We start from the raw sequence: 22,140 nt of genomic DNA on the forward strand, positions 1-22,140 counted from the left end.
ACTGGGCGACTCGTCTTCCGCGTACTGGCGACGGCCAAGGTGCCGGGAATGAGTAACACTGGCAGCTGTAGCCCGCCAACCCGCTCCATCTGTGAGTTGTTCCACGCCAGCACCCTGTTGTTGCGTTTGGTGGGGAGAAGCGGTAGATAAACTCAAACCCTACGGGAAGCACGTCGTCCCCCTCAGGACTACATTTCCCAGAGGACTCGGCGGGCTGGCGCTACGTCCCACGGGATTTGTCCCTTTCTTTACATAGTGGCGGGATTGTTGGTTTATCGGGCTTAGCTGCTGCGGGGCGTTCGGTTTTCGCAGCAACCGGGCCAGTTTGGAGCGGACCGGAACTAGGGAAGGCCTAGGGTGAGGAGTCCGAGTCCCAGCCTTTTGTGTTTGGAGCGGATTGAAGAGAGGAGATCATATGTGTGTGAAAGAGATTGTGATTGTTATTTGTGTCTTTGTGGTATGTGATTGTGACTGTATGTGGCGAGAACTCTGGGTCGTGGAGTGGAGTGCTTGTGACTGTGTGTGTTCCCAGAATGGGAGTGTAATTGTGACTTCATGACTATGCGCATTGTGCACGGTAATGTAGAGGAACGATTATTGTGCAATTGGGACTGTGTATCCCTATGATGGGCGTGATTGTGCAGCACCGTGTGTGTGTGTGTGTGTGTGTGTGTGTGTGTATGTGTGTGTGTGTGTGTGTGTATCTCTGTATATGTGTGTGTGTGTGAGAGAGAGAGAGCGAGTGAGCAAGAGTTAGAAGTCTGTGACTGTGTGGTGTTAGGCACCTGTGACTGTGCAGTGTGACCCCCCGCTCCCGCCCATGATTTGTGTGAGATTGTGATTGTTTGTGGGGCATTGGCTAGGTGGATGTGAGGAAAAGCCTATGGCAGTGCGATTGGCACTTTGCGTGCCCCCTAGGTATTTATATGGGATCATAAGTAACCAGGAAACTTGGTACAGCATTAGGTGTGTACATGGGGGAGGGAGGGTTGTGATGGTGCAAGTGTGACTTCACCACTCTGTACCTAGAAAACTGAGAGCTCAACTTATATTCTAGCCCTATTCTGTACCTACATTGGGCTGTACTCTGCAGCCTCCTTCTCTGACCTCATGTGGGTGGAGAGGGCTGCAAGAAGTGTGGGATTCCAAGAAAAGCCAAGTATCTCATAAATGTCTTCTCTTTCCATAGTCTGTCACTAAGAGGAAGAGGAAAGAATGGTTATTGAACATCCAAAGGTCAAGATCAAGGTGCTTTTTCTTTCTTTTTTTTTCTTTCCTGAAATCTTTGTTTTTCAGGGTATTACTTTTTTCCTTTTCTGACAATTCCCAGTGATCAAAATTCCATTTAAGGGACCTTGCCTTAGTACTTCCCATTTGGATACATCATGGGGACTTTTGGGTTAGACCCCAAAACCCAGTTTCCTTTCTATCACCACCATGTTAGTATTATTTTGACAAGTTTTTTCTTGTGTGCTAAGTCTCCTCTATGATCTCGGCTTGCCTAGTGAGGCAAATATTAGAACCTTTATCGTAACAACTGAATTGTTGAAAATAAAATTAGTGCACATGTACCATCACACATCACAGTCCTGGTGTTAAAAACCATGCAGTTTATAGAATGGTGTTGGTTAATCAGTTCAAGTAGGTAATAAGTTCATTCACCTTACCAATATTTTTGAAGTAGGATTAGAGGCTTGATCAAAGGGTGCTATACCAGTTGGACCAGGGATTTGCCAAGTAATCTGTGAGTAAACACTTGTACCAGTTTCCTGGTCTATTTTGAATTAAATGCTCAAATCATCCTCATTAGGATTCTCAATCTGGAATCCCTGGCTATATCACTGGATTTATAAAGGGAAGGAAGACTGTAATGATATTCATTAAGGGTTATAAAAAAGGTTGAACCATGGATCAATTTAAAAATAGAGACTATAATACCTTGGGACAACCCTTGAGATAATAATATACACAATTAGTTTTCATAAATGGAGAAATTTTAAGTAAATCCCACTATAAGATGACATTTTATGCAGCTAAGTAAAACTATGAGAGCATATGTATTTTCATTATGACTAACATTAAGCAACGGTAAAATAAATATTCAAGAAATTGTTATATTTAAATTTCTCCCCGATTTTTTAGGTAGAGAAGTATTTGTAAAAGGGCCAAAAGAATGTGAGGTCCTCAGAATAATGGAGCTTGAGAACTGTGTCAGTTTGAAGCTCATTAAATATCAAACCAATTCTTAGATAGAGTAAAGCTCTTCAGAAGCTCACTGGAGATTCACATGAAGGAAAAGAAATGTCCTAAACAGATTATGAATAATAGAGGAAAACTATTCTCAGCAGAATTAGGCTCCTTTTTTAATCACATCCCTAAAGAAATCCTTCTGAACAGGATTTAGCGTTTTGTCTTCCACCTAGTAGATGATGACCACAGCCATGAATACTTCCTCTGATAGGGCAGAGATTTTCTTCTCCACACACCTGTGCTCCTGTGTTGCTCTGGTACAGGTGGTGATGGGGAAGGAGCAAAGTGGGGAAGGTAAGATAATCAAACATTATTGACAGACAGCATGTACACAGGAATGTTCAACATTCTAAACTTCATACAGCAATTAATTAGGTTATAAAGCATCTACAATTTGGAATTCTAGCTAGACTTTATTATTGGGATCAAAGAGGCAGTTCCAGGTAGTGGAGGGAAAGGTGAGCCCATGTGAGTAAGGGGGAACTCAGAAGTTGGAAGCTTTGCATGTGGAAGTTCATCTGGTTTAAATCTAGGCTACAGTCATCTCTCATTTGATCTGTTGCAATAGCCTACTAACTAGTCTCCCTACTTCCTTCGAAGCCTACCTAAAATTCCTTTTTAACATAGCAGCTAAGGTGATTTTTCCAAACTGTAAGTCACATTATGTCACTCCTTGACTTAAAACTTCCTGTGACTTTCCATCTTACTCAGAATAAAAACCAAAGTTTCTATAGTGCTTAAATAGTCATATGTGATTTGGCTCTCTGTTACCTCTCTGACTTTTATTATTTTTTCTCATAACTTAATTCTGCCCACTCTACATTTGAGCTTGCTGATTTCCCTGCCTGGAAATTTCTTAACTCCTGTTATCTGCATCACCTACTCCTTCAGTTCTTCAAGACTTTCCTCATGTGTCTCCAAATTGGAAAAAACGTCTCAACTAACACCCTTTCTATTACTCTTATCCTAGTTTATTTTTCTCCATAGCTCTTTTTTTTTATTGAAATAGACAATTAGTTGCTTGTATTTACATTGTGTAGTTCAATGAGTTTTTTTTTTCAGTTACAGTCAGCATACAATAATACACCATTTTCAGTTGTATAGCATAGTCATCAGAGATCCACATAACTTGTAAAGTGATCACCCTACTAAATCTAGTACCACTCTTCACCTTTACATCTTTATTACACCATCTTCCCCATACTACACTCTTTATCTCCATCTCTATTCTGCAACTGTCTATCCATTTGTACCTCTTAATCCCTTTGCCCTTTTTTTGTCCCCCTAACCACCCTCCTATCTAGTATCCCTTTAAATAATCTCTATCTCTGAGTTTATTTCTGCTTTTGTTGTTATTGATTTTGTTCTTTAGATTCTACATGTACATGAAATCATGTGATATTTGTCTTTTTCTATCTGACTCATTTCATTCTTCGAAATACCTTCTAGGTCCATCAAGGCAATATATTTTTCCATCCCCTTCCTTTTAGTCTGTGTGTGTCTTTTAATCTGAAGTGAGTCTCTTGTAGACAGCATATGTAGGGGTCTTGTTTTCTTATCCATTCAGCCACTCTATCTTTTGGTTCGAGAACTTAATTCTTGTCCATTTGAGGTACTTGTTGATAGAAATGTAGTTGTTATCATTCTTTATTCCTCTTTTTGATATATGTTCTTTCTTCTTAAAGAAGTCCCTCCAACATTTCCTGTAATACTGGCTTGGTGACGATATATTTCTTTAGCTTATTTTTGTCTGGGAAGCTCTTATCTGTCTTTTAACTCTAAAATGATAGTTTTGTTGGATAAAGTATTCTTGGTTGTAGAACCTGGGTTTTCCTCATGTTGAATATTTTGTGCCAAGCCCTTATGTCCTGCATGATTTGTTTCTTTTGAGAAATCTACTGCCAGTCTTATGGGTGCTCCGTTGTAGGTAGCTAACTGCTTTTCTCTTGCTGCTTTTAAGATCCTCTCTTTGTAGTTAACCTTTGGCATTTTAATTATGATGTGTCTTGGTGTGGGCCTCTTTGGGTTGCTGGTTTTTGGGACTCTCTGAGCTTCCTGGGGTTTTATGTCTATTTCCTTCACCAGGTTAGGGAAGTTTTCCAGCATTATTTCTTCAAATAGCTCTTCAACATCTTGTTTTCCTTCAGGTACCCCTATGACACAGATATTTTTACCTTTAATAGTGTCTCATAGGCTTCATAAATTATTATTATATTCTTGGTTACTTTTTTCTTGCCATTCTGATTGTCTTGGCTTCCCCATCCTCTATATTGATGGCTTGTTCCTCTTATTTATCCACTATTTATCCCCTTTAATATACTCTTCATACTCTTCAAATAACGTGTTCTTTATTTCTGATTGGTTCCCTTTTATAATTTCCATTTCCATTTTTATGCTTTTTGTGTCTTTGTTGAAGTTCTCACTGAATTAATCTACACTTCCCATAAGTTCATTGAGCATCTTTATAACCAGTGTTTTGAACTCTGCATCTGTTAGATTACTTGATTTCATCATATCTGGATCTCTGTTCTGGTCTCTTATATGTCTTCCCATTTTGCTGCATTTCTTTGTCTGTTTCTATGTACTAAGCAAAGCTCTTAAGTTTCCCAGTCTAATTAGTGTGGCTTTGTGTGGTAGGTGACCAGTGGCACAGTTCTGAGAGGGATCAGCTGTAGGTCAAATTACCCCCAACCTGTGCTCCTCCAGGGCTGCCTGTTAAGATTCAACAAGCATTCCACAGATGCTGTGCTTATAGTTAGTTGCCTCAAAAGGCCACACCAAAAACTGAGGTCAGCTGCCACCAGTGTGTGTCCAGGCGCTGCTCAGCAAGGGCACCTGACTAAGCGAGGACACACCTGGATGTGGCTTGGGTGGGGCCGCAAGTGGGGGAGGTGGAGTTTCAGGGAATCCTCTGGGTAAAGCAACCTGTTATACAGTTTGATGATGTATGTCTCCACTATGGCAGAGCTGTGTCTGCACACTGGGATGGGGGACGGCTCAACAGAGAAACAATGGATACTGCCAGCACTTCAGTCTGGGAGAGATCCTCACCTCTGACCCTCACTTTGACAACTCAATGTCCCTCTGTAAGTCCCTGGCGCTTCCCTGAGCAGCTGACCTGGTGCTGGTGCTTAGAACAAGTGAGTCCATCGGCTTGAAAGTTCGCTTGCGGACTTAGCCCCTTTAGGAGGCATTTGCAGCTTCTGGCTGCCTCTGGTCCCACTCAGCCTCACGTCCTCGCCCTGTCCTACCTCCTCCCATTGCAAGGTGATTTCTTATTTCTCTCCCTAGTTGTAGGGCTTGTTCAGCTAGCTCCCAGGCAATTTTCTTTATTCTTTGCCCCTTGTTTCTGTCACAACTTTGATTTGGTCACCAGAGGGATGAACAGAGCCTCTATCATCCACACCATTTTTTTCTCTTTCCCTCTACTTATTTTTTAATTGAATTGTTTGTTTTTTGTTGTTGCTATATAGTTCTTTGTATATTTTAAATGTTAGCCCTTTTCTGGAGGTATGATTTGCAAATATCTTCTCCCATTTGGTTGGTTGCATTTTTATTTTTTTGATGGTTTCTTTTGTTGTGCACAAGGGTTTTAGTTTAATGTCGTCCTATTCATTTATTTTTGCTTGTACTTCCCTGGCCTTTAGGGTCAACTTCATAAAATCTTCCCTGTAAGACCAAGGTTCATGATTTTAGTACCTATATTTTCTTCTATGTATTTTTATTGTTTCAGGTCTTATATTTAGGTCTTTGATCCATTTTGAGTTAATTTTGATGTATGGTGACAGATAGCAGTATAGTTGAATTGTTTTGCATGTGGCTTTCCAATTTTCCCAGCACCAGTTATTGAAGAGGCTTTCTTTTCTCCATTGTATTCTTTTAGCTCCTTTGTCAAAAATTATTTGCCCATATATATGTGGGCTTATTTCTTGACTCTCAGTTCAGTTACATTGTTCTATGTGTTTTTTCTGCCAATACTATATACTGTTCTGATTATTCTAGCTTCGTAGTATAATTTTAAGTCAGGGAGTGCGATACCTCTAGCTTTGTTCTTTTTTTTTTCAAGATTGCTTTGGCTATTCAGGGTACTTGTGGTTCCATACAAATTGATGATTTTTTGTTTTAGTTCTTTGAAAAGTGTCATTGGGATTTCGATGGTCATTGTGTTAAATCTGTATATTGCTTTAGATAATAGAGCCATTTTAACCATGTTGATTCTTCCAATTCATGAACATGGAGTATCTTCCCATTTCTTTATGTCTTCACTTTCTTTTAACATGTCTTGAAGTTTTCAGCCCTTGTAGAAGTCCTTCGTGTCCTTAGTTAAGTTTATTCCTAAGTATTTATTTTTTTATTTTTTTAAATGTAAATTTAATTATTTTTTAATTGAAATAATTTTAATTTTAACCCCCGCTTACCTACCCTCTTGCCTCTCCCCCCTACACTCTAGTAACCACTAGTCTATTGTCCATGTCCATGAGTCTCTGTTTGTTTGTCCTGTTCACTTGTTGCCTTTAGGTTTATATCCTGCATATAAGTGATATCATGTGATTTTCAGCTTTTTCTGTGTGGCTTATTTTGCTTAGTAATTATTTCAAGGTCCATCCATGTTGTTGCAGATGGCAGTATTTCATTTCTTCTTATGGCTGAATAATATTCCATTGTATATATGTACCACAGCTTCTTTAGCCAATCATCTATCGTAGGATACTTTGGTTGCGTCCATGTCCTCACCACCGTGAATAATGTTGCTATGTACATCGGTGTGCAAACATCTTTTTGGATATGGTTTTCAAGTCCTTGTGGTAAATACCCAGTAGAGGGATTCTTAGTATTTTGAGGAACCTCCATAGTGGCTGTACCAATTTGCAGTCTCACCAGCAGTGTATGAGGGTTCCATTTCTCTGCATCCTCTCCAACATTTGTTATTGTCCTGTGGATTATAGCTATTCTAACAAATGTGAGATGGTACCTCATTGTGGTTTTGATTTGGATTTCTCTAATAGCTAGCAATGTTGAACATCTTTTCAAATATTTGTTGGCCATTAGTATGTCCTCTTGAGAGAAGTGTCTGTTCAGGTCCTCTACCCATTTTTTGATTGGATTGTTTTTTTTGTTGTTGTTCTTATTGAGTTGAATGCATTCTTTGTATATTTTGAATATTAGGCCCTTATTGGAGACTTTGCTTGCAAATACATTTCCCCATTCGGAATGTTTTACCTTTACCTTGTTGACAGTTGCTTTTGCTGAGCACACAGTTTTTAGTTTGATGTAGTCCCATTCATTTATTTTAGCTTTTACTTCCCTTGCCTTTGGGGTCAAATTCATAAAATCCTCTTTAAGTCCAAGGTCCTTGAGTTTTGTTCCTATGTTTTCTATGCATTTTATTGTTTCAGGTTTTATATTCAGGTCCTTAATCCATTTTGAGTTAATTTTGGTGTAGTGATAGACAACAGTCTAGTTTGATTCTTTTGCAGGTGGCTTTCCAGTTTTTCCAGCACCATTTATTGAAGAGGCTTTCTTTTCTCCACTGTATGTTTTTGGCTTCTTTGTTGAAATTATTTGCCCATATAAATATTGGTTTACTTCTGGACTCTTGATTCTGTTCCACTGGTTCGTGTGTTTTGCCACCGACACCATGCCATTTTGATTACTGTCACTTTGTAATATAATTTGAAGTCGGGCAGAGTGATGCCTCCAGCCTCGTTCTTTTTCCTCAGCATGAGTTTGGCAATTCGGGGTCTTTTATGCTTCCATACAAATCCGATGATTTTTTGTAGCATTTCTTTAAAAAATACCAAGGGGATTTTGATGGGGATTACATTAAATCTATATAATGCTTTAGGTAATAAGGTTATTTTAACAATGTTGATTCTTCTAATCCAAGAACAGAATATTTTTCCATTTCTTTGTATCTTCTTCAATTTCTTTTAATAGGGTCTTGTAGTTTTTATTACATAGGTCCTTCACATTTTTTGTTAAATTTATTCCTAGGTATTTCATTCTTTTTGTTGCAGTTGCAAAAGGAATTATTTTTTCCACTTCTTTTTCTGACACTTCATTGTTAGAGTATAGGAACACTATGGATTTTTGAACATTGATTTTTTTATCCAGAAACTTTAGTGGTTTTGCTTATTGTTTCTAGTAGTGTTCTTGTGGAGTCTTCAGGGTTTTCTATATAGAGAATCATGTCATCTGGAAATCGTGACAGTTTTTCTTCTTTGTTTCCTATTTGGGTGCTTTTTATATCTTTCTCTTGTCTGATCGCACTCGCTAGGACCTCCAACGTTATATTGAATAACAGTGGTGATAGTGGACAGCCTTGTCTTGTTCCTGATCTTAGAGTGAAGATTTTTAGTTTTTCACCATTCATTATAATGTTGGCTGAGGGTTTGTCACATATGACCTTTATTATGTTAAGGTACTTTCCTTCTATACCGATTTTGTGAAGTGTTTTGATCATAAATGGATGCAGTATCTTGTCAAAGGCTTTTTATGCATATGTTGATATCATATAATTTTTATTTTTTAATTTTTTATGTGGTCTATCACATTAACTGATATGCGTATGTTGAACCATCCCTGTGCCTCTGGGATGAAGCCCACTTGATTGTGGTGTATAATCTTTTTAAATGTTGCTGTATTTGGGTCGCTGGAATTTTATTTAGGATTTTTGCATCTGTGTTTATGAGAGATATTGGTCTGTAGTTTTCTTTTTTTGCGTTACCAGGTTTTGGTATTAGGGTAATACTGGCCTCAGAATGATTTGGGAAGTATTGCCTTCCGTTTGATTCTTTAGAAGACTTTGTAAGTAGGTATTAAGAGTAGGTATTAAGTGTTCTTTGAATTTTTGGTAAAATTCACTGGTGAAGCCATCTGGTCCTGGACTTTTACTTTTTGGTAGGCTTTTGATGATTGTTTCAATTTCCAAACTGCTGATCGTCATTTAGATTTTCCAGTTCTTCTTAATTCAGTCTAAGAAGGTTGTATGTTTTCTAATACTGTTCCACTTCTTCTGGGTTATAAAATTTGGTGTTATGTCTTTTGTCATAGTATTCTTGTATGATCCCTTGTATATCTGTGGTGTCTGTCGTAATTTCCTCTCTTTCATACCTGATTTTGTTTATTAGTGTCCTTTTTCTTTTTTCTTTAGTGAATCTAGCCAGGGGTTTGTCAATTTTATTAACCTTCTCAAAGAACCAGCTCTTTGCATTTATTTTTTATTTTTATTTTTTTCAATTTTATTTATTTCTGCTTTAATTTTGATGATTTCTTTCCTTCTGCTGACTTTAGGCCTCATTTGTTCTTCCTTTTATAGTTTTTTAAGATGAAGTGTTAGTTGTTTATTTGTGCTCGTTCTTGTTTTTGGAGGTAGACCTGTAATGATATGAACTTTCCTCTTATGACCACTTTTACCGTGTCCCAAAAGTTTTGATGTGTTGTACTATCATTATCATTTGTTTCTATGTACTTCATGATCTCCCTTTTTATTTCTTCTCTGACCCAGTTATTCTTCAATAGTATGTTGTTTAATCTCCATGTACGTGTGGTTCTTTCTGCTTTCTTTTTACACTTGATCTCTAGTTTCAAAGCATTATGATCAGAGAATATCTTGGTATGATTTCAACCCTCTTATATATGTTGAGGCTATTTCTGTGTCCTAGTATGTGGTCATTCCTTGAGAATGTTCCATGTGCACTAGAAAAGAATGTGTAAGCAGCTGTTTTGGGATTGAAGGTTCTGTAAATCTCAATTATGTCCATTTGCTCTAATGTGTCCTTTAAAGATGTTATTTCTTTATTGATTTTCTATTTGGATGATCTGTCTATATCCGACAGTGGGGTATTCAGGTCCCCTACTACAATAGTGTTTTGGTCTGTTTCTCTCTTTACATATTTCGGGGCCCCTTGATTGGGAGCGTAGATATTAATAATTGTTATGTCTTATTGGTGCATGATTCCCTTTATCATTATGAAGGATCCCTTAGTATCTTTCTTTACCTCTTTAATTTCGAAGTCTATTTTGTCCGATATTAGTACTGCTACTCCCACTTTTTTCTGAATGCCTTTTGCTTTTAATATCATTTTCCACCCTTTTACTTTGAGTTTATATTTGTGTTGGAGCTGAGATGTATCTCCTGGAGGCAGTATATGGTTAGTTTTTGTTTTTTAATCCATTCTGCCACTCTGTGCCTTTTTATTGATGAGTTCAGTCCATTTACATTTAGGGTGATTCTTGAAATATTTTGTCTTTTAGCCATTTTATCATTTGCTTTCTGGTTACTTGGTGTTAACATTGCTTCCTTGTCGTTGTGTTTCTGTTTTCTTTATTTTGGTTGGCTTTTGTGAGTTTTCCCTCTGGTCCTTCTTGTTTTATGTTACATACTTCTGTTCTGAATCTTTGTTGTGTAGTCACCATTATGAATATGTAAAGGATAGTTATATATATGTACAGTCATCAATTTTCTTCTGCGTGTGACTTATCTTCATTCTCCTTTGTGAATCTGGATCTTTGAATCTTATCCTTTTCAGTCATTGTTGTCTCAATTTTTTCCTATATATGCTGAATGTTTATTACTATCTTGCTATAGCAAATTTTTTATTTTTTAAATTTATAATGCCCTGTTTTTTATAGGTTGTACTCCTCTGCTTCTATCAGCCTACTAGTCACCTCACTCCTAATTATGTATTTTTTTTTTTTGTCATTTTGTTTTAGGTGAGCTATCCCTTTCAGTATTTCCTGTAATGTTGGCCTCATGTGGAGAATTCCCTGAATTTTTATATGTCTGGAAAGATCTTAATTTCTCCTTCATATCTAAAGGAGAGCTTAGCTGGACACATTATTCTTGGCTGGTAGTTCCTTTTATTTGATAGTTTGAATATTTGATTCCACTCCTTTCTGGCTTGTAAGGTTTGTGCTGAGAAGTTCAACGATAAGCTAATGTATTTGTAATGTATTTGATAATTTTAATATGATGTGTTTTGGTGAAGGCCTTTTTGCGTTGAGATAATTGGATGTTCTATTGACTTCTTGAATTCCAAGCTCCAGCTCATTCCTTAGATTTGGGAAATTCTCGTCCACTATTTGTCTGAAAATGCTTTCTAATCCCTGCTCCTTTTCTTCCCCTTTGAGAATTCCCATTATTCTTATGTTTCCTCTCCTGATGATATCAGTTAGTTTTTGTATTCCCGTTTCATTATTTTTCATTCTTTGGTTTCTTACTTCTTCCTTCTGATTTATTTCTATATTTCTGTCTTTGATATCACTGATTCTTTCCTCCATTTGGTTGTCTTGTTATTTCATTTTTCAGTTCTTACAATGTGTTCTTTATCTCCAGAAGTTCTGTTCAGTTCTTCTTGACGGTTTTAATATCCTTGCTAAAGAACTCATTCTGCTCATCTAGTTTTTTTGATTCCTGAAATTGTTGATATGATTCATTATCGATCTTATTGAGTTTTCTCAGAAGTACCATCCTGAAGTCTCTGCCATTTAAGTCACATGTTTCTATGTCTGTAAGCTTATTTTCTGGAGATTTTTCTCTTTTTTTTTGTGAGCTGCCTTGTCACCTTAGTTGTTCGTGGTGTTTAATGGAGTATTTCTCCACCTAGGCATTAATGGAAGTGTATTTTTCTTTTTTTTTTTTTCCCCCCAAAAAGATTTATTATATAATGGTCTCTCTAACCTGTTGCCAAATAAGGGTTTTTTTGTCTGTTTGTTTGTTTTTTGTTTTTGGTTTCCAGTAGGTGGTATCTAAGCCTCTTGATCCCTGCTTTATATAAAATGTTAATAATGCCTTTTTTTTCCTTATAGGTGTTTAGTCTCACTTGTTACCCTCAGTCTCAGGTCTTGTCAGTGTTAGCGACAGTTTTGGTATAGTTTGTTCAGATTCCTCGGGGCTCTGCGGTATTTCGTCTCAGAGGGTATGTGGGGCGGGGCCCTCTGGGTTGGGGAGAGGGGGCTGCCACTCATCCTCATTTTTGCAACTGCGGTTTGTAAAAATCAATTGTTTTTTTGCCGTCCCCGCTTCTCTGCCTTCTGCCCTGATGACTGAGCAATGCCACCGCCTGGGTAGAACTCATGACTCTCCCAGACCGGGCTATTCAGGGAACTCCTGCACCCTCCCTCCCCCTCCACCTACAGGGAGCTCCAGCTACAAGAGGCAGCTTCTTTGTTTCTCCCAGTCCTGACACCTGGGGTTCAGACCCGCCATAGCTCTTATGTACAGATCCCACACTGAGACATGTTGGTGTGCAGTTTGGGTGTTTTTTATTGAGTTTTAGATATTTAGCTTATTGTTGTTTCACAGGGAGAGATCTGGGGACATCTCTTACTCCACTATGTTTTCTATAAAAAATACTTATTTTTTTTTTGTAATTATAGATGGAATTTTTTGAAGTGAATTTTCATTGGTAGTAGATAGGAACACAATGGATTTTTGTACATTCATTTTGTAGCCTGCAACTTAACTATTTGTTTACTGTTTCTAATAGTTTTTTGATGGAGTCTTTAGGGTTTTCTATATAAAGATTCATGGCATCTTCAAAAAGTGAGAATTTTTCCTCTATGTTACTAATTTGGATGTCTTTTATTTCTTTCTCTTGCCTGATTGCTCTGGCTAGGAATTCTAGGGCAATGTTAAATAACACTGATGAGAGTAGGCAGCCTTGTCTTGTTTCTGGTCTTAGAGGCAAAACTTTCAGTTTTTTGCCATTGAGTATAATATTGACTGAACATTTGTCATATGTGGCCTTTAGTATGTTGAGAGGTATTTTCTTTCTATAAGCACTGTATTGAGTATTTTAATCATAAGTGGATTTTGTATCTTGTCAACTGCTTTTTTTTGCATCTGTTGGTTTGATAATATGATTTTTATCTTTTATTTTGTTAATATGTATCACAATGATTGATTTGCACATGTTGAACCATCCTTGTGCCCCTGGAATGATCCCCACTTGATGGTGATCTATTATATTTTTAATGTGTTTTGTAATCAAGTTGCTAGTATTTTATTTAGGATTTTTGCATCTATGTTCATTAGAGATAGTGATCTGTAATTTTTTTGTCTTATCCTTGCCAGGTTTTGGTATCAGGTTAATGTTGACCTCATAAAATGAATTAGGAAGTATTGCCTCTTCAATTTTTTGAAGGAGTTTGAAAATGATATTAAATGATCTTTGAATGTTTGGAAGAATTTGCTAGTTAAAGCCATCTGGTCCTGGACTTTTACTTTTTGGATAGTTTTTGATGACTTAATTTCCTTACCGTTGATCGGTCTGTTTAGATTACGCAATTTTTTAATAATTTAGTCTAGGAAGGTTACATATTCCTAAGAACTTGTATATTTTTTCTGTTATCAAATTTGGTGGCATATAGCCTTTCATAATGATCTTGTATAGTCCTATGTATTTTTGTGGTATCCATTTAACTTCTCTTTCATATCCGATTTTGTTCATTTGAGTCTTTTCCCTTTTTTTTTTTTCATAGTGATTCTAGCCAGAGGTTTGTCAATTTTTTTTTCAAAGAACCAGTTCTTGTGTTAATTTTTTCTATTTTCTTTTTGTTTTCTATTTTATTTAATTTTGCTCTAGTTTTTATTATTTTCTTTTTCCTATTGACTTTGGGCTTCCTTTATTCTTTTTCTACTTCTTCGAGGTGAAATGTTAGGTCATTTATTTGAGATTTTCTTGTTTCTGGAGGTAGGCCTGATATAGAGTGCCGTCTTATTAACCTTTTGCCGTATCCCCCAAATTTTGATGTCATATTGTCATTCTCATTTGTCTCAATGTATTTTTTGATGTCATTTAGTAGCATGTTATTTAATCTCCACTTATTTGTGGTTTTTCCAGATTTCTTTCTGCATTTAATTTTTAGTTTCAAATTGTTGTGTTTGGCAAATATGCTTGGTATGATTTCAGTCTTCTAAAATTTGATGAGGCTAGTTTTGTGCCCTAGCACATGGTTTTTGAGAATGTTCATGTGCACTAGAGAAGAATATATATTCTGGTGTTCTGGGATGAAAAGCTCTATATCGGTTACAGATATTAGTCCATTTGGTCTAACATGTCATGTAAGGCCTATATTTCCTTATTGATTTTGTTTGGATGATCTATCCATTGGTATCAATGGGATATTTAGGTTCTCTACTATATTTGTGTTTTTGTCAGTTTCTCCTTGTAGTTTTGTTAATAGTTGCTTTACATATTTTGGTGCTCCCAGGTTAGGTGTATATATATTAATATGTGTTATGTCTTCCTTTTTCATTATGAAGTGTCCATCTTTGTCTTTCATTACCTTTTTTATCTTGACGTCTGTTTCATCAGTGGTCCTTTTTCTTCTGATTGCATCTTATCTCCATTCAGCTATGCATGTGCTTTTTACCTGTTCTCTTGTGTTTTTGTTATCACAAGCTATTCCGTTTTCTGTTATGTGTTCCTTTACAAATTGCAGTAGCTATTGTCTTTTTAAAAAAGTGTTGTTGCTCCTTTTAACCTTTGTATTATATTTAAGTGTTTTACAGTTTGTCGTGAACTAGGCTTGCAATTGTTTGTCTGTTAGTCATCTTACTCATAGCATTGTATCCTTTTTGTTTTAGGTGGAAGAGCACCTTTAAGTATTTCTTGTAAGGCAGGGGTTCTGGTGATCAATTCCCTCTGCTTCTGTATGTCTAAAAAAAAACCTTGTTTCTGTTTCATATGAAGAATAACTTTTCTGGATAAGTTATTTTTGGCTGGTGATTTCTCTTTTTAGTAATTTGAATATTTGATTCCACTGTCTCCCAGCTTATAGGGTTTCTGCTTAAATATCTGATGATAATCTAATGGGGTTTCCTTTATAGGTTACTGTCTTCTTTTCTCTGGCTGCTTGAGAATTCTTTCTTTGTCATTAATTGTGACAGTTTTAATAAATGTGCTTTTAAGAAGGCCTTTTTGCATTGAGATAAGTAGGTGTTCTGTTAAATTCTTGGATTCAAGCATCCAGTTCTCTCCATGGTTTTGGTAAGTTCTCGACAATTCGTTTGAATAGGCTCTCTGTTTCCTTCTCCCTCTCTCTTTCTTCTGGTACACTCATTATTCTTATGTTGCTCTTTCTGATAGAGTCAGATAGTTCTTGTAGAGTTCTTTCATTTTTTTTTTTTTACTCTCAAATCTCTCACTTTTTCCATCTGAGTCATTTCTAGATTTCCACCTTTGATATTACTAATCCTTTCCTCTATCTTGTTTGCGCTATTTCTTAAGTTTGCTAGTTAATTCTTCCTTTCTTTATTGAGTTCATCTCCAGAATTTGTTTTGTTCTTTTTAATAGTTTTAGTAATTTGTTAAAGTACTCCTTTTGTTTGTTGATTTTATTTCTGAGTTTATTAAACTGACTTTCTGAGTTTTCTTGTATTTCTTTGAGGTTTTTTTCAGAACTTCAATCATAAATTCTCTGTCATTTAAATCACATATTTCCATGTCTTTAAGTTTATTTTCTGGAGATTTTCAATTTTCTTTTTGAGCCACCTTGTTACTTTGATTATTCATGATATTTGATGGATTATTTCTCTGCTTAGGCATTTATGGGAATGAAATCTGTTTTTTAAAAAAGTATTTGACATGTCACTATTTTAGGATGTTGGTAAGTAAAGCGTGGTACTAAAGCGCAAGTTTTTATTTTCTCCTACTTGCACTGCTGGGGCTTCCAAAATCTGTGGGCTGGTGTTGCCTCAGCTGCAGAAAATGCCTTGTATTCTATGAGGAAATGGACATCCCCTTTACATCCCTGTCACCTCAGCTTCAGGGTACCTCTTCTGTGGATTGAAAGTGGTGGGCTATAGATTTCCTTTGTGTTCCTGGCCCCGCCCTCCCATAGCTAGAAGTCTCTGGCAGAGCTGCTGTGTGTGAGTTGACCCAGCTGCCTCTGCCAGGCTGTACCACTATGGGTGGGAGAGGAGTGGGTGGAGGGAAGTGGGTTTCTGCATCTACAGTTCTGTTCTCTCCAGTGAGTTTAGCCACACTTAGTACAGACCAGTTAGCCTGGAAAGTTTTTTTCAGCTCTTTCTTGATCTTCCAAGGGAGGATTTTACTTCTGTGTGAGCCACAGGGTGGACAAGTACCTGCATCTGCAGAATCCTTTGTTTGATGATGTGAGGGTATGGAATGTTGCGACTCTTTGCACTGCTGCTCTGCCCCTGACCCTGGACCCAGCTTCAATGTGTACCAGCCACCCATGTACAATTGCTGTCCCTGCCCCTTCTCATTTGCCTAATGGGGGTTCCACCTCTACCCTTCACTGCTGTTGCCTCTGCTGGGGCTGTGTGAGTTCTGGACTGTATCTGTGGTTCTGTATTTGTATTCTCCCTCTCCCACTCCATTCTTTTCTGCCCTATTTGCTCTGATATGGATGTCTCAATGTGTGGATCTCTCAGATATGTTTGCGTGTTGAACAGGGAATCCTTTGTTGAATTATAGCTGTCCAACTTGTTTTAATTTCAAAGGGAGGGACCTGGAGGTCTCCTTACATTACCATACTGCTTACATCCACGAAACAGTATTTTAACTTTAGTCACCATGGTGTATGTTACATCACCATGACTTATTTACATTATTGAAATATAGTATCTTTTTTTCATTTGCATGAACATTTATTTTCTTTATGTAGAAACTTCCTGGCTCACCAGAGCTCCATTCATGAACCTATCCCATATCTTTGCATTCAATCAGCACCATCGCTTTTCTTAGTGTCCCACTTCTCTAGCATTGTTCACATTTGTGTGGAGTGCTCTATGATGGAGCCTAAATATATACCATTGATGGAATTTCTAGAGCCTCCTTTATCAGAATTGTGGTTTAATGAAGTAGGATAATTGATCTTCACAAGCCTGTTTATTTTTCTTTCATTTTTGAGTTCCATGTTTAAAAAAAGGCATGAAGTATTTCATTTTTGAAAACAGTGGTAAAACACTCACGTACCTACCACCTAGAGTAGGAAGGACTAGTTAAGATGCTTCTGTACCCAGTCTTCCCTCTGAAGGGGTAACCTGTTAATAAAGAAAATTTTATAGTTGTTATTTTTTTGTTTTTCATAATTGTTTCACTATATATCCTAAACGATATACTGTTAGGTTTTCTTTAGTTTTGACATTTTTAACAAGTAAAATTAGCCAGATGCATAAGTTTTTGAGAACTGTTGACTTTCAAAGCTGTAAAGGAGTTCAGAGATCTTGTTCAAGCTAAATATATAAAATAATGGAATTGGTACGTCTTGCCTTCCTAAAACAACCATTTCAAAAAAGTTTATTAAAGAATCTGCATTATAAGGAAAAATACTTTTATATTATCTAACAATAAAGATCTTTAGTATTTAGTCTGTATTTTAATTATATTAAAGTTCTCTTGTGTGAACTTTATGTTTGGTAAATATTTTAGAAAGATTATGTCTTCCTTTAATAGGTGAGAAAGTGAAGATAGGAGCTCATATTTAGGAGTTTATTATAAGTAGTAATTAGCATATCAGGTGTATTCTGTACAGACCTTTCAACTTTGCTGTGTGTTTGAAAATTTCCACATTAAAAATATTGATAAGTCACGGATGATTATTAAAATAAATAGTAATGTGCCAGGCCTACAAATTGCTGAGTATTTTTGTACTCTATTTCATTACTTTGGGAAACTACAAATAATTGTGTTTTATTCAGTCTTAGCCCTAGCCATGTGATAATTGGAATATCTCATTATATGAAGAAGGTTGTCTGCAGCAACAGGAATATTCAAGAAGATGGAGGTACTTTATTCTATTTATTCTAAGTTTTTTTACCCTGCCACATCCTTGGCCTGTCCTATTTGCTTGGTGCATGTCTCTATCCCTCAGTGTCCTTTTCTATCTCTTCTTTCATCTTAAAAACATTTCTTTTAATTTCAGCAGTACTACATGGTTTTGTCATTTCAGTGGTTGATGACTTTCAGGGATGTAGCTGTAGACTTCTCTCAGGAGGAGTGGGACTATCTGAACCCTGCTCAGAGGGATTTGTACAGAGATGTGATGATGGAGAACTATAGCAACCTGGTCTTACTAGGTAAGGGTATCTATCCCCAAATAACTTGTGAATTTTAGGTGTATCTTTCAATTTTCTGGGTGCATTTCTTTTTCCTAGGGAGTTAGTTTGTGCTGTATGGATTAGGAGATGGGCAGCTCTTTGTGATACCTTTGTCTTCTCCATCCTTTGTACCTTTAAATCTTGTCCTTTGTTTAGTTGCCTCTTTTCTTGAGGACTGAGTTTGAATTCAGGAACAGCATGATTATGTCTCATTATTTTTTCTTAAAAATAGGACTATCTGTTTCTAAGCCTGATGTGATTTCCTTATTGGAGCAAGGGAAAGATCCTTGGATGATTTCAAGGAACATGGCAGGAGGATGGTGTCCAGGTGAGTAAGGATTTAACAGATAGTAAAAGGCACTGCTGTTAAGAACCAAGTTGGTGAGGGAGGCAGCACCTTAAAGGCCCATCCAAGAATTGTGAAGACAAGACCTAAGATACATGGAAAAACGTAAAGACTCTCCATTTTACCCCTACCTGTACCTCTGTGCTACTCATCTGTCATAACTCTCTCCCCTTTCAAAATCTTTTTTTTGAGGAAACATCCTATTTTTTATATGACTTGGATCCACTTCTTTCCCTTTTATTTTTTAAAATATATTTTTTTTATTTTTCAATACAATTGACATATAATATTAGTTTCAGGTGTACAACATAGTGCTTAGACATTTATATCTTGTACAAAGTGATCACCCCGATAAGTCTGGTACCCATCTGACACTATACGTGGTTATTACAGTACTATTGACTGTATTTCCTATGCTGTTCTTTATATCCCCACAACTGTTTTTTTTTTTTATAACCGGCAATGTGTACATCTTACTCTCTTCCCCCTTTATGCCCAGGCCTCCAACTCTCTTCCCACCTGGCAACCATCAAAATGTTCTCTGTATCTATGAGTTTGTTTCTGTTTTGTTTATTTTCTTTTTAGATTCCACGAAGAAGTGAAATCATATGGTATTTGTCTTTATCTGCTTTATTTCACTTAGTATAACTCTCTAGGTTCATCCATGTTGTTGCAGATGGCAAGATTTTATTCTTTTATGGGTGAGTAATAGTCCATTGTATATATGCATCACTTCTACTTTATTCCTTTGTCTATCGGTGGACACTTAGGTTGCTTCTATATCTAAGTAATGCTGTGGTGAACATAGGGAAGCATATTTCTTTGCGAGTTAGTGTTTTAGATCTCTTTAGATAAATTCCCAGATGTGAAATCGCTAGGTCCTTCTTTTCTCTTCTTTAGCTTTTGTTTTAAAGTCTATTTTGTCTGATATAAGTATTGCTGCCCAGCTTTTTTTTGTATGTATTTGCATGAAATATTTCTTTTATCCCTTTACTTTCAATCTGTGTGTCTTTCCATCTGAAGTGAGTCTTTCGTAGGCAGCATATATATGGGTTTTGTTTTCTTATACATTCAACTACTATATCTTTTGATTGGAGTATTTAATCCATTTACGTTTAAAGTAATTGTTGGTAGATATGTAGTTGTCGCCATTTTATTATTCATAATTTTGGTTTTTGGTTTTTCTTCTTGCTAAAAAAGTCCCTTTAACATTTTTTATAATACTAGTTTGGTGTCGATGAACTTCTTTATTTTTTTCTTGTCTGGGAAGCCCTTTATCTGTCCTTTGATTCTAAATGATAGCATCGCTGGGTAATCTTGGTTGTAGGTCCTTGCTTTTCAGTACTCTACTTCATGACATTTGCTTCCTGCCTGCTAAGTTTCTGTTGAGAAATTAGCTGACGTATGGGAGCTTCCTGGTGTGTAACTAACTGCCTTTCTCTTGCTGCTTTTAGGATTCTCTCTTTGTCTTTAATCTTTTCCACTTTAATCATGTCTTGTCTTGGTGTGGGATTATTTGGATTCATCTTGTTAGGGAATCTTAGTGATTCTTGGGCTTATATGTCTATTTCCTTCACCAGGGTAGGGAATTTTTCTGTCATTATTTCTTTAGATGGATTTTCAATTCCTTGCTCTCTCTTTTCTTTTTCTGGTACCTCAGTAATGCAAATATTGGTATGCTTGACGTTGTCCCAGAGGTCCCTTAAACTATCCTCAGTTTTTGGATTCTTTTTTTTTTTTTTTGTTACTGTGCTGATTGGATTTTTTCTGCTACCTTGTCTTCTAAATCGCTGATTTGATCCTTTTCTTCATCTAATCTTTTGTTGATTCCCTCTAAGGCAGCGGCCCCTAACCATTTTGGCACTAGGGACCAGTGCGCCTATGAGAGTCCAATGCTTGAGCTGAGGTGGTAATGCTAGTCCTGGGGAGTTACAGCAAATACAGATGAAATTTTCCTTGTTTGCCCACCACACATCTCTTGATGTGTGGCCCAGTTTCTAACAGGCCATGGACTGGTACTGTTCTGTGGCCTCGGGGTTGGAGACCCTGAGACCCCTGTTCTAAGGTAGTCTTTATTTTAGTTACTATATTCTTCATTTCTGACTGGTCTTTTTTGTGTTTTCTATCTCCACTTTTATGTTTTCTGTCTCTTTGTTAAAGTTCTCATTGAGTTCATTTACTCTTCCCCTAAGTTCATTGAGCATCCTTATAACCAGCTTTTTGAACTCTGCATCTGGTAGGTTGCTTGTCTACATTTTGTTCTTTTGCGGGAGTTTTGTTCTGTTCTTTCATTTGGGACATGTTTTTTTGTCTCCTCATTTGCCTGCCTCCCTGTATTTGTTTTTATATATTAGGTAGAGCTGCTATGTCTTGGTAGAGTGGCATTATGTAATAGGTATCCTGTGGGGCCCAGTGGTGCTGTTTCCCTGGGCACCTGAGCCAAGGAATTCCAGGTGTGTCCCTTGTGTGAGTCGTGTGTGCCCTATTATTGTAGTTGAGCCTTGGTTGCTGTTTGCACGTCACTGGGAGTTATTAGTCTTCAGGTTGATTGGTTGTGAGGAGTGGCTGTGACTACTTTGGAGGAGGTATTCTGCGAGGGTGGCCCTATAAAGTGCGATTCCCTTTAATACGGCTCTGGTGCCTGTTGAGTCCACCCCTTGGGTCTGTCCTTTGTGGAAGTGGTTGAGTGGTGCTCTGGTGTTGTATAAAGCTGGCCACCGGGTATGTTGGTTCTGGGGTCTCTTGGGAGGGACTCTGGTGGTGGCTAAGTTCAGCTGCTGTCTGTGCCCTGCCCAAGGCCTCTTAGTATGAGCTACAAAATGATCTACAGATGGTTGTCACTTGTGCTGGGCTTATAAGTGCCTGGGAAAGGCTAAGCTGCTATCTGAGTCTGGCTGCCATTAGTGCCGGGCTTTGAGATGCTTAGCAAGAGGTGCAAATTACTTTGATTTTCCTTTGAAGTACTGATGGCGGTGTCTAATCTTGAAAAAAAAAAAGCACCAAATAATGTCAGAATGGGCAGGGGTGAGGGCTGAGGGCTTGTGGTGGGCATTACATGATTGTTAAGGAATATTGTTTGATAATCAAATAAAGATGAGGAACATCTTGGCGCCAGGTTATAGGGAAAACTAAAGCCTGCAGAACGAGACATAAAAAAAAGGTATGAGCATGCTGAGGCCAGATGCTCCTTACTACTTTTTTTGGATTTTGAACATTTGAGAGATTCTAGAAAAGTCCACAGGGCGAGCTAAGACAGGCCATTTGTATGGAAAAGCCTCTGGAAATGGTTTGGGTGAGCCTGCAAGTTGGCTAGGGTGGGTTCTTGGAAAATCATGAGAGTGGTGTGAGAGGCGTTAGCCAGGTTGATGGAGACTCAGGGTACTTGCCTGCACCTGCAAGCTCCATTGGGGGACGTGTTAAACAAAGGAACAGTGGCTTCTGTGAGCACTTTTATCTCGGAGGAAGCTGCCCC

General features: G+C 37.4%; 1 protein-coding gene across 5 annotated transcripts in view; it reads left to right on the top strand.

Moving 5' to 3' along the window:
- Positions 1-3: 3 nt before the first annotated feature.
- LOC107497619 (zinc finger protein 850) overlaps positions 4-22,140 on the top strand; it is a 38,322-nt gene continuing 16,185 nt past the window's right edge. Inside the window, exons 1-5 of one of the 5 annotated variants that reach the window (XM_036232188.1) lie at positions 4-91; positions 1,190-1,248; positions 17,924-18,009; positions 18,175-18,301; positions 18,555-18,650. In XM_036232188.1, the coding sequence (XP_036088081.1) occupies positions 18,004-18,009; positions 18,175-18,301; positions 18,555-18,650 (229 nt within the window). In that variant the 5' untranslated portion in view covers positions 4-91; positions 1,190-1,248; positions 17,924-18,003. Of the gene's footprint in view, positions 92-252; positions 358-1,189; positions 1,249-17,923; positions 18,010-18,174; positions 18,302-18,554; positions 18,651-22,140 lie in introns of those variants that run through there. The other 4 variants (XM_016119637.2, XM_036232190.1, XM_036232189.1 and 1 more) reach the window with 4 other exon arrangements.

This window comes from Rousettus aegyptiacus, unplaced genomic scaffold (assembly GCF_014176215.1).
Source record: "Rousettus aegyptiacus isolate mRouAeg1 unplaced genomic scaffold, mRouAeg1.p scaffold_m13_p_14, whole genome shotgun sequence".
NCBI lineage: Eukaryota > Metazoa > Chordata > Mammalia > Chiroptera > Pteropodidae > Rousettus > Rousettus aegyptiacus.